At 41.7% G+C, this 13,042-nt stretch overlaps 1 protein-coding gene across 1 annotated transcript in view; it reads left to right on the top strand.

Annotated features, from left to right (window-relative positions):
- The window catches only part of ppm1g (protein phosphatase, Mg2+/Mn2+ dependent, 1G), a 41,229-nt gene extending 28,447 nt beyond the window's left edge, over window positions 1-12,782 (top strand). Inside the window, exons 6-10 of the mRNA XM_070889113.1 lie at window positions 4,252-4,425; window positions 6,393-6,627; window positions 8,142-8,271; window positions 10,000-10,102; window positions 11,661-12,782. Of these exons, the coding sequence (XP_070745214.1) occupies window positions 4,252-4,425; window positions 6,393-6,627; window positions 8,142-8,271; window positions 10,000-10,102; window positions 11,661-11,843 (825 nt within the window). The 3' untranslated portion in view covers window positions 11,844-12,782. The remainder of the gene's footprint in view (window positions 1-4,251; window positions 4,426-6,392; window positions 6,628-8,141; window positions 8,272-9,999; window positions 10,103-11,660) is intronic.
- The last annotated feature ends 260 nt before the right edge of the window (window positions 12,783-13,042 follow it).

Here is a 13,042-nt window from a genome sequence, read left to right as displayed (position 1 = left end):
CGAGTGGGCAGACAGAGCCTCTGTTTAACATCTCATTTGAAAGATGGCCCCTCTGACAGAACAGCACTCCCTCAGTACTACACTGGAGCTTAGATTTTTGTGCTCAAGTCTCTGTAGTGGAACTCAAACTCACAACCTTCTGATTCAGATGAAAGTGCTACCCACTGAGCCATGGCTGATGCATTGATCCTAGTCTTTGCACATTTGAGCACCTTCAATACCCTGAAGTAGCAGTTGTGCGATTAAACCAACTAACATTAGACAACTATTACATACTTAGTGCAGAATCCAACAGGGCTAGAACTACTTTTGGCTTTTTAAAATCTGAATGCATATAAATTGTTAATGGGCTTCTCTATTTTTAGTATATGGAGCAATTGATGGATAGTTTACCGATATCTGTTGCAGCTAATTTGATATTTTATTTGCTAGTCGTAGCAAAAGCTGTACATTAATTTTCCTCTATACGGCATCTTGTTCCAAAGAAAGTGGATGCCTTTTGTGGGCTGAGTCCAGAGAGACATCACATTGAAGATATGAAGGTCCCAATGGTAGAGCTGAAAGAACTGACTTGAGTCCTTGAGCCATCCAAAGAAGGAACATGCTGAGATACCCTGGCCAGCTGCTGCTAGAATTCGTTCTTGTGCTGTTTTAATAGTTGAATTTTGGTGCAAATTAGGACACAGGCAGTCGAGTTTTGAATGACCTCAAGTTTGCGTAGGTTGAATGTGGGAGGCCAGCCAAGAGTGAGTTTGAATAGTCAAGTCTAGAGGTAACAAAGGCATGTATGAGGGCTTCACCAGATTTGTGTCTGAAGATGTAGAATACTGAAGCATGGAGGTAATTTTGAAATTGTAGTAGACCTTAATTAGGACATAGTTGAAGTACTTCTTCTTTTGTATGGTAGTAGCAAATCAAATGTCAATATCCAAATCGGATATCCAGGCCAAAGCTTCCGGTGTAACAGCGTGGATATCTTGTAGGCTGCCTGTGAATTTCCTCTGAGGGCTGTGTACCATTTGTGGCAGCCTATTGTGGAACGAGTATAAAACCAATTGAAAAGTTGATGTTAGTGGGGATGAGGAATTAGTTATGAAGAACAACTTGAGAGATTGAGTCTTTTTTCATTTAAGTTGATCTGACTAAAGGTGACTTGGTAGAGTTCTGGGTTACAATGCGTGGGATTAATTCCACTGGTGAAATGATGACATAAATTAAACGTAATCACAAAAGTTAACTAGTGGGGTGCCACAGAGATCAGTGCTGGGGTCTCAACTATTTACAATCTATATTAATGACTTGGATGAAGGGACTCAATGTAATGTAGCCCAATCTGCTGATACAAAGACGGGTGGGAAAGCAGGTGAGGAGGATGCAAAGAATCTGCAAAGGTACACAGGCTAAGTGAGTGGGCAAAAATTTGGCAGATGGAGTATAATGTGTGACAATGTGAGGTTATCCACTTTGCTAGGAAAAATAAAAAGCAAATTATTTAAATGGGGAGAGATTACAAAATGCTGCGGCATCGAGGGATCTGTGGATCCTTGTACATGAAACACAAAAAGTTAGTATGAAGGTACAGCAAGTAATTAGGAAAGCAAATGTTGGCCTTTATTGCAAAGGGGATGGAGTATAAAAGTAGGGAAGTCCTGCTACAACTGTTACAAGGCTTTGGTGAGACCACACCTGGAGTACTGTGTACAGTTTTGGTCTCCTTATTTAAGGAGGGATATACTTGCACTGGAGGCAGTTCAGACAAGGTTGATTCCTGAGATGAAGGGGTTGTCATGTGAAGAAAGGTTGAGCAAATTGTAGTGGGGAAATCTTAACATCTGTAGTGGGGGAAAATGCTTGAAACTATCATTAAGGAAGAAATAGCGGGACATCTAGATAGGAATAGTGCAATCAAGCAGACGCAGCATGGATTCATGAATGTTTAACTAACTTACTGGAATTCTTTGAGGATATAACGAGCATGGTGGATAGAAGTGTACCGATGGATGTGGTGTATTTAGATTTCCAAAAGGCATTCGATAAGGTGCCACACAAAAGGTTACTGCAGAAGATAGAGGTACGCGGAGTCAGAGGAAATGTATTAGCATGGATAGAGAATTGGCTGGCGAACAGAAAGCAGAGAGTCGGGATAAATGGGTCCTTTTCCGGTTGGAAATCAGTGGTTAGTGGTGTGCCACAGGGATCAGTGCTGGGACCACAACTGTTTACAATATACATAGATGACCTGGAAGAGGGGACAGAGTGTAGTGTAACAAAATTTGCAGATGGCACAAAGATTAGTGGGAAAGCGGGTTGTGTGGAGGACACAGAGAGACTGCAAAGAGATTTAGATAGGTTAAGCAAATGGGCTAAGGATTGGCAGATGGAATACAATGTCGGAAAGTGTGAGGTCATCCACCTTGGGGGGGAAAAAACAGTAAACGGGAATATTATTTGAATGGGGAGAAATTACAACATGCTGAGGTGCAGAGGGACCTGGGGGTCCTTGTGTATGAATCCCAAAAAGTTAGTTTGCAGGTGCAGCAGGTAATCAGGAAGGTGAATGGAATGTTGGCCTTCATTGCGAGAGGGATGGAGTACAAAAGCAGGGAGGTCCTGCTGCAACTGTATAGGGTATTGGTAAGGCCGCACCTGGAGTACTGCGTGCAGTTTTGGTCATCTTACTTAAGGAAGGATATACTGGCTTTGGAGGGGGTACAGAGACGATTTACTAGGCTGATTCTGGGGATGAGGGGGTTACCTTATGATAGATTGAGTAGACTGGGTCTTTACTCGTTGGAGTTCAGAAGGATGAGCGGTGATCTTATAGAAACATTTAAAATCATGAAAGGGATAGACAAGATAGAGGCGGAGAGGTTGTTTCCACTGGTCGGGGAGACTAGAACTAGGGGGCACAGCCTCAAAATATGGGGGAGCCAATTTAAAACTGAGTTGAGAAGGAATTTCTTCTCCCAGAGGGTTGTGAATCTTTGGAATTCTCTGCCCAACGAAGCAGTTGAGGCTAGCTCATTGAATGTATTCAAGTCACAGATAGATAGATTTTTAACAAATAAGGGAATTAAGGGTTATGGGGAGCGGGCGGGTAAGTGGAGCTGAGTCCACGGCCAGATCAGCCATGATCTTATTGAATGGCGGAGCAGGCTCGAGGGGCTAGATGGCCTACTCCTGTTCCTAATTCTTATGTTCTTATGTAAAGTGGACCTATTCTCATTGGAGTTAAGAAGAATACGAGGTGATCTTATTGAAACGTTTAAGATTCTGAGGGGGCTTGATAGGGTAGATGCAGGAGGATGTTTCTCCTCGTGGAGGAATCTAGAACTAGGGCATAGTTTCAGAATAAGGGGTTGCCCATTTAAAACGGAAATGAGGAGGAATTTCTTCTCTCGGAGGGTCGATATCTTTGGAATTCTCTACCCCAGAGAGCTGTGGAGGCTGGGACATTGAATATATTGGAGATTTTTGAAAGATAAAAGAGTCAAGGGTTATGGGGAGAGGGCGGGAAAGGAGTTGAGGCCAAGATCAGATCAGCCATGATCTTATTCAATGGCGGAGCAGGCTCAAGGGGCCAGATAGTCTACTCCTGCTCCTATTTCTTATGTTCTTATGATTTCTTTACATAAGCTGGTTAAATTGTGGCATTGTCAACCAGAAACCGTTGAAACAGAGTCCATACATTCCTTTTAAAATGGAATAGGATAGCTCCTTGGAAAATATCAATATTAAAAGGTATGGAGAAAGAGCAGGAGATTGAGATTAGACTAATGACTTATACAACCTATATCCCTTGTGTTGCAATACTTGGGAGCTGCAGTCAGTGTCAGGAATGGGATATAACTTGTATTCTAAGGCTTTGTATATTGTGTTTATATTACATGTTGCCTAATTGGTACAAACTTCTGTATAAATTTGCTGGAAATAATTTGAAATGTGTACTGCATTGATGTCTGGATCAGCACTGGTGACAAAACTGAGAATTACTTTTCCTTCATGTCAGTCTATTTCCGCATTCACCAGATTGAAGAACTTAAAAGAAATTAGATTATTTTTTCCAACAGCTATTTTGGATATCTGAATATCAAGTCACAAGCTGCAGCACCACTAAGACTTTCTAACAGATTAAATTTAATTTTCCATGATTCTTTACCAATAATGCAGTTGTATATTTTTCTGCTGCTCTGACCAAAAGGGCTTTGACTTACTCTGTGACTTGAGCTTTGTTAAATCTTTCATTGGCAGGATTGCAGTGAAGAGGAGGAGGAATACAGCAGTGAAGGAGAAGGAGAAGAAGAAGAGGAGGAGGAGGAGGAGGAAGAGGAAGAAGAGGAGGAGGAAGAGGAGGAGCAAGAAGACAGTGATGATGCAGAAGAGGAAGATGAGATTATGTTGCCCGGAATGGATGGTAAAGAGGAGGTATGATCTTGCAGGTGTTCCCTATAAATTTGGAAGAGAATATACTATTATCCCATGTGCCAATCTGAACTTCACTGAGATGAATTTCAAACATTTAATGCATGTGAATAGAGGGATTGCTTTGCTCTGCTGTGGCATGACAGCGGCAAGTAGGAACACTCCTCTTTTCCCCCACCCCACTTGTACCTTGCTGCTTTAGAAGGCATTGAGTCCTTGCTGGACACAGTTCAGCAGAGGCTGGCTGCCCTCAATGCTTTTGCATATTATTCATATGAGAGACTAGGGAGTGAAATTAAGCAAATTATTTTAGTAAGGGGGTGCGGTTTACATGTGTGGGCATCACAGCTGTGCCAAGCCTAACACTAACCTAGCTGCACATCCATACATTTACCTTCTGTTGGATCAATCAACTAGGTCAATCCAAATGATATAGTTTTGGACGCCAGAGGAAAATTAACTTGTTTTATTGAATAATGACATAGTACAAGCAAGGTTATACACACTTGGAATATCCATTAGGAACACTGGACCTCCTGTCATAAGAATTAGGAGCAGTAGTAGGCCATTCAGCCCCTTGAGCCTGCTCCACCATTCAATCAGATCATGGCTGATCTTCTACCTCAGCACTTTACTGCACTATCCCCATATCCCTTGATTCCCATAATATCCAAAAATCTATCGATATCTGTCTTGAATATATTCAAAGAAGCTCCACAGCCATCTGGGTAGAGAATTCCAGAGATTCACCACCCTCTTGAGTGAAGAAATGTCTCCTCATCTCAGTCCTAAATGGCCGATCCCTTTATTCTGAGACTGTGACCCCTAGTTCTAAACTCCTTGGCCAGAGGAAACATCCTCCCTGCATCTACCCTATCAAGCCCTGTAAGAATTTTGTATGTTTCAATGAGATCACCTCTCATTCTTCTAAACGTTAGAGAGTATAGGCCTAGTCTACTCAATCTCTCCTCATAGGACAATGCCCCCATCCCAGGAATCAGTCTGGTGAACCTTCATTGCAATCCCTCTACAGCAAGTGTATCCTTCCTTGGGTAAGGAGACCACAACTGTAGCCAATACTTCAGGTGTGGTCTCACCAGGGCCCTATGTAATTGCAGTAAGACAGCTTTACTCTCATACTCAAATCTTCTTGTAACAAAGGCCAACATACCATTTGCTTTCTTAATTGCTTGCTGTACCTCTATGTTAACGTTCAGTGATTTGTGTACAAGGACATCCAGATCCCTCTGAACACCAACATTTCCCAATCTCTCACCATTTAAAAAATACTTTGCTTTTCTATTTTTCCTATCAAAGTAGATAACTTCACATTTCTCCACATTATATTCCATTTGCCATGTTCTTGCCCACTCACTTAGCCTGTCTATATCCCCTTGAAGTCTCTTTGCATCCTCCTCACAACTTACATTCCCCACCTAGCTTTGTGTCATCAGCAAACTTGGATATATTACATTTGGTCCCCTCATCAAAATCATTGATAAAGATTGTGAATAGCTGGTGCCCAAGCACTGATCCCCACTAGTTACAGTCTGTCAACCCAAAAATTACCTGTCATGGTGTGTCCTGAGTGCTTATTGCCAAATAATTACTGAAAACAGTTAATATACACCTCGATGGATAGTTCCAGAGCCTCATCAGGTTCAGAGCAAGTCATAGATTATTGTCTTGTCATAATGCTACTGCACCAGTAGATGGCAATGTTGCATGACATTTACTTTATTCTGGCTGGAACCAAGAGGACATTTCTGTAATGCCCATTATCTAAGCCAAGCTGTTAACCTTATTATATCGTACACTATCCTACAACTTCCACCAGATCCCATTTTAAGAGAGATAGTGAAAACTTTAAAATTTGTTCTATCCAGAACATAACTGCTCCTTACTTCAGGTTTTACTGTACAATGACTCAGTTGTAAACACTGATCATTAATGTGGTTTTTGATTTCTAGCCTGGCTCTGACAGCGGTACGACGGCGGTTGTGGCACTGATCCGTGGGAAGCAGCTGATAGTGGCCAATGCTGGAGACTCCCGGTGTGTTGTTTCGGAGAGTGGCAAGGCGGTTGACATGTCCTATGACCACAAACCAGAAGATGAAGTGGAACTGGCCAGGATCAAGAATGCTGGTGGAAAAGTTACTTTGGACGGGAGAGTCAATGGAGGATTAAACCTCTCTCGAGCAATAGGTAATCATTTTTGTTTCTCCGAAAAGAATAGTTATCCCAAGCTATATACTGAACCAGCAATATTGCTGACCTATAGAATGCTTTCGGAACCTCTGCTAAATTACAAGCCTGCAACTTCCTCATGTGTTTCGTGTTCTGTTTATCACTTTGCTATCTAGAAAATAGTGTTTCTACATCAAGTTAAAATGGGTGGGGTGGGGGGGGGCTGGGGGGCAGGGGGCAGGGGGAGGTGGCATGAAGGCATGGACATTAGCGTTCTCCTAGTATGTCAACCAGGGCTGCCCTTTCATGCCTGTAAGTGACATTGGTTGAGGCTTGTTAGTGCTCAAGGCTAGGGAAGTTGCATCACTGAATGATTCTTTATAAATTGGTAGGAGCTTTTTTTTAATCGCTAATGTTAAATAGTATAACAAAGGTCATCTAATAAAAGAAACTTGCTCAGCTTGAAATTTCATGTACACTTTTCTAATTTACATTTTTTTCCGAGTCTAAAATTTCAGGTTGAAGCTTGTTCTCATGCATATGGTTTCTAAGTGTGTTGAATGTCCTATTTTCTAAATGTATTGAATGTCCTATTTAATAAGCTACGTGCTGAGATGAGATGGGAGTGCTACCAACTGAGTCAACAGTGGAAGGCAGAATTTGTATATTTGTTCACAGAAAACCGAGTGAATAAGACCAAACGGTGCCTTCGTGCGCTGCCACCTCTGGGATATGGGCCCAAATCAGTCCAGGCATATTGGGAGAAGTCTACCTTCTCTGCTATCTGCCCTGTTCTTTGCAGTGATGGGTCAACCACAACACACCTGCTCACAATTTGCCACCAATTCGTAACCTCATTCAAGAGGTGATCACAAAATTTTAAAATGACTGTCAGTGGCCGATAACACTGTAAGCAACCTCCATCAATGCCTACCATCTTGTAACCCTCAGAGTTGCCCACAAACTTTTCCGGTTCTGTGGAGACTTATTTGCAGTACCATCCCTGCGCTGATCCTTGCCTCGTGGCTAAAGGCAAACTTTCCTCTAGTCATCATCTTGACTCCTTTCCGTGAGCTGTTGCGATAGCATTCTATTGCCTTATTTTCTCTGACATTTGCTTCTAGGATTTTGGTTGGGGAAGGTGTGAAAAGTTTCTCCTAAGTCCAAAGTTGGCATACAAAATGGTATATCTGATGAACGCTGCCCTGTTTCAGTAAAGCTTTCCTTTTGTTCTGCCCAACATATTGCAACTTTCTGATCAGCACATGAGGATTACTTGCCTGGAGCCTTGTGTGAAGAGTCTAATTTTCTGCTTTTTAACCTGCTTAAACTTTGATTAGTACTTTGTAGGTGACTGAATTTCCTGACAGCATTTTGTGAAGCTGCTGCTTATTGGGAAATGCCCCCTTCCAATGTGACCAATAATCTAGGGAGTTTAGCACATTGCTAGGTACAATGCTTTAATAACTGGCTTAAAGTCATCCTGTGGAAATGAACTCGTTTCTAACAGTAGTTTGCAACTGTTATTACAGGTGATCATTTCTACAAGAGGAACAAGAATCTTCCTCCGGAGGAGCAGATGATTTCGGCGCTACCTGATCTCAAGGTGTTGCCATTAAATGATGACCATGACTTCATGGTGATTGCATGCGACGGTATATGGTAAGTATTGATGTGTGGGTTTTATGATTTTAATTAAGCTCCAAATCCCACTGTTTCTTGAGGCTATTGGGGGAGATGATGCAACAAAACATAGTGAGGTAGAAGTCAAATATTTATCTTTAGGAACAGCATTTTTTATTTTTGAGCATTTTAACAACCTAATCTATACTTGAGTTATTGATGCTATAACCAATCTGGTAGGGGCTATAGCTATTTGCTGGACTGCCACCATTCCATCCCCCTCTCTAGTCACTATCCCACACTGAATCAGACTATTGGTAATCTCCATTCTATTCGACCCCAAGATGAGCTTCTGTCCCCTTATCATCTCCACAAAGACCTCCTATTTCTATCTCCATAACATTCGCTGTCTGCGCCACCATCTTAGCCCATTGCTGCCAAAACTCAGATCCATACTATTTTCTACACAAGTCTCTGGAGTGGGACTTGTATCCACAACCTTCTGACTCAGGCGAGAGTGCTACCAACTGAGCCATAGCTCACACTGTCATGCAAGGCAGTGATCCAACAGCGAATTACACCAGTTCTTACTCATGCATAAATGGACCTTAAAAACTGAACCTCGTTCCTAATGACATGGTGGTTAGACACCATGCATTGTAATAAACTTTATAGACCCAAATCTCCATGATTCGATCCCTGTTCTGTGCTGAGTGGGTTGAACCCTTACCCTAGGATTTAAGCACATAATCCTGATTGGCACTGCTGAGAACCAGGTGAGAGGTTAAAATGAGCTGGATGTTAAAGCCGCTTCCCACTTTTTGAAGTAAAAGAGGGAGTCCTCCTAATGTCCTGACCAACACCACTCCTAGGGACCCCTTGCAAATATTGACACACACTCTGAGATCCCATGTGCTAACATCCGAAAGACTGTTCGCAGCTGAAAGGATGGAACAACAGAAATGGTCATTGTTGTGAGTCAACAAATACAACCAAATTCTGATGACTCTGTCCTCTTGCAGACCTTCTTGGGTCTGGGGGCCCAAGCTTTTTAAATTGCATTTGAGCTTGTATTATTTATAAAACTTGATGCAGTTTTATCAGCTCCAAAAAAAAAACCTTCAAATGGTTTGCCATGAGTAGGAGAAATACCAGATGATCCAGGGCAGATTTGTACTTGAGACGTGAATGTTTTTTCTGAGCCCAGTGAAACCAAAGCATTTTTGTTTTACCTGACAAGCAAGTTACTCTCTCTTCACTTGGTGCTTCCACGGCAGTGAGCAAATGATGCAATAATTGCTCCACGTTTTAACTCTTGGATGAATCGCTGAACTGGGTACACTCACACCGGCTTAACCTAGCAGTGTTCAATTACTCAGATCTTCACGCATCTGACGGTATTTTCCAGCAGAAGCTGGAAGCCCGATCAATTCTTGATATGATCCATACAAACAGCGAAAGACCAAACAAGCCCATTGGTCTCTTCTGCTCCACTAATTTTATGAAACCTCGGTGACTTTGAACACTTCAGGTGCATCATCTCAAGCAGGGGCATTTTCCAAAAGCAAGCAAAGCCAACTGTCTTAACCTTATCCTTCCAACCTTATCCTTCCAGGATCATTGTAGAGAGCTCAGTGGCTGTAATTGCCCATTTTGTTCAAATGTTTAGCATTGACTTGGATTTGGGAGGGATTCTGGTATTTGGACACCACATAGCTGTGCCCACAAACGGAATTTGCAGCTTTAGTCATTTGTCTTCCCTTTCAGGAATGTAATGAGCAGCCAGGAGGTGGTAGATTTCATCAGTGAACGCATCAACAAGCGGGACGAGAATGGAGACCTGAGGTTGTTGTCTTCCATTTCTGAAGAGGTAGGTGATGCTGCCAGGGTTGTGCAGGAAGGTTTCCTGGGGCATTTGGCAAGTCACGCTAGGAAGGAAAAAAATCCTACTCCCTCCAGATTTAATAAAACTAGATGGAAATTAAAATTCTACTTTCCAAAACTACAGACACTCTCTAGCCCAAGCTGCTCAAAATCATTTTTCATTTGCCACAAAAAAACTCAAGTAATATTTGGTTTGGGAGGGTGTTCATAAGTGTGTTGAGTACATGCAAGTTCAGTAAATGAGCCTGAAGTAGGACTTGAGATTAGAAGAAATTGCTTCTGCTGCAGAGCAGTGGATAAATGGACCAGACTCCCAGCAAAGGTAGGCTTTGAAAAGGGGCTGGATAAATATTTGGAAATAGGATTGAAGATTATTGCGATCGATCTGGACCAAGGTGACCAAATACTCCATGAGACATGGTTCCTGCACTGCTGTGACTGAGCGATATCTCTGGAGGGCAACACGAGGACAGGACCGTTGGGATTAATGCATATTCTGGAGTCTACTTGAGTACCTTCCTGAGGCTCTGGGTATTTAAGTATCCTGATGGTTTTAACTGTGAAGTGAAATGTTCAGTGGCAGCTTGCACATGCCCATCCACTGCAGTTATCCCTCTGTTGCTTCCCTGTTACTGTAATGATAGACACCAAAAATACTATCTTGATTTTGAAAAGTTCTCAAATGTGCAACAATATATTTTTTTAAACCTGTAAGATTCAGGACATTCTATTTAAATGGGGAAAACATAAACAAAATATGTAGCTATTTCCAAACTACTTTTATTTTCAACTATTCAAATCTTGAATGGGACACTGATGGTGCGTCATCTGTTAATGAAGTAGATTGACAAAATCTAACTTGATTTTTCTCTGGCTCTGCTCATACATACTTCTGCATACCTATTCTTTGCCACCAGAGGGTCTGCTGAGCTGTGTTAACAATGGTTGTCCATTCTGTATTATCCTCACATATAGATTAGCTTAATAGGCTTTGAGGAGTGCTGTGCACTCGAATAACATTGCAGGTAGCCAGTACTGCACAGGGTGCTATAAAGCCCAGAACCTGTACCAGTGCGGCAGTTCATTTTTCTACAGTTGTATTGGACCTTTTGGTGCCAAGTTTGGAACAAAGTCTTCTGTCTCTCTAAGGGTGTATCTTATATTAGATAAAGTATTGTGCATTTTGGTAGTTCAGCTTCCTCCCGGCTGCTGTGTTTTTTTTCATCTTTCTTGGGAGTCTAGAATTGAATGATAAACTTCCAGAAAATATTGTACTATTCTGTCCTTTTCAGGACAAGACTACAAAAGGGGGGAAAAGCTGTGTTCACTGGGTCCTGTGGTAATTCTGGCGATCAATCCTCGCTCCCTAGAAAGCCATATAGAAAACAAGTAAAGCAGGCAAAAACAGAACAAGCATTAGCATACAGTGAGCTAAAGAGGCAACTGGAATTTTATACACTGCACGGGATCCTTGAGTTTCGGCTTTGTTTTTGTGTGCACTGTCTTGATACACTATAGTCCCCTTTCCCTTTCTGTACCTCCAGCTCCTGGATCAGTGTTTGGCCCCTGACACGTCAGGAGATGGGACTGGATGCGACAACATGACTTGTATTATCATCACTTTTAAACCACGGCCCCTGAAAAGCCAGGCTGACTGCAGCAAGCGAAAACGCCCCGACTCGACAGACGACGAGAAAGAAAATGGGAAGAAGGCAAAAAGCGAATAACACGGCACACCTGAGGAGGAGGAGGAGGAGGAGGAGGAGGAGGAGGATGGGGAGGTTGGGAATCTGCTGAGACCTGAAGTCGTTGTGTAATTAAAGAACTTGAAATCCTTTTTTAAAAAAAAATATAGCAAGAATTTGCTGGAAATTGTATAAAAATAAATCTGAAGTATTGTACAATGTAGCCTTAGTTTGCCACCCTAGGTTACTGTGTGTCTGAAGCACACGTTCTTTAGCAGCAGTAAGTCCAGGAACCCTATACATTGTAGCACACAGGCTGTTGGAGACAAAAAACATGTGAATGTTTGAGGTTTTTGTTGTGGGGGGAGTTTTGGGGGGGGGGGTCAGATGGAAATGTCCACTCCTTTTTTTTCATGGGGATTTTTGATACAGGAAGTGTTTAATTCACTCCACAAAGAAATACAAAATGCTTTGGAAGCCAGACTGGATGATATTTAAACATTACAGGAATCAGAAATGAGGACTCCTTTTTTCTAAAGAAATTTAAGAAAAAAGGAGTGGGGGGTTGAATTTGCATTAAGAGTTTGTTTCCAAAGTGAGCTGTTTAACTGAATGCCATTTGTCTATGCTTAAAGATGGGATTACCATGTCACAATGTGATCATAGTCGCTGTTTTGTGCTAACGATCCTTTTGTGTTAGGAGGAGGAGGAGGTGGGAAAAATATTTGGGGCTTTGGAATTTTTTCAATGTTTCAATTTTTTTACAAAAAAATCAGGAGAACATTAAAATTTTGGAGGTATATGAATTTGTAAACATAAAGGCAATGTTGGACCTCAACGGGATTTCAGCTTTCTTTCACTTTGCAAAACTGCATTCACTCAAAATTAATATCAACATGACCATAGTCTTCAGAAAGGTATGAAGTTGTGCTATGATTTGAAGCTGCATCGCCTTGTGGACACTATACAGAGAGGAACTTTTAACCACTTTTATATATTAAATGAAAACATCATTTTTCATTTTATTTTTTTAAAAGGCTGTTTTTTTTGTTGCGCTCGTATCATATAAACAAAGAGCACTGTTGTTTGAGAATCTTGGCAACGTTTGTTGCTGTTTAGTTGCTAGATTGTGTCGTCCCCGAGTAACGTGTAAATGATGACTACATTGTTAACACAGGATTTATCCCCCTTACTGCATTTTGGTTTTGTACTGGGATGCATTTTAAAATCTAGTTTTCACA

This window comes from Pristiophorus japonicus, chromosome 9 (genome assembly GCF_044704955.1).
Source record: "Pristiophorus japonicus isolate sPriJap1 chromosome 9, sPriJap1.hap1, whole genome shotgun sequence".
Taxonomy (NCBI): domain Eukaryota; kingdom Metazoa; phylum Chordata; class Chondrichthyes; family Pristiophoridae; genus Pristiophorus; species Pristiophorus japonicus.
Note: the sequence above shows the minus strand (reverse complement) of the source record. Positions and strands in the feature narration are given on the sequence as shown.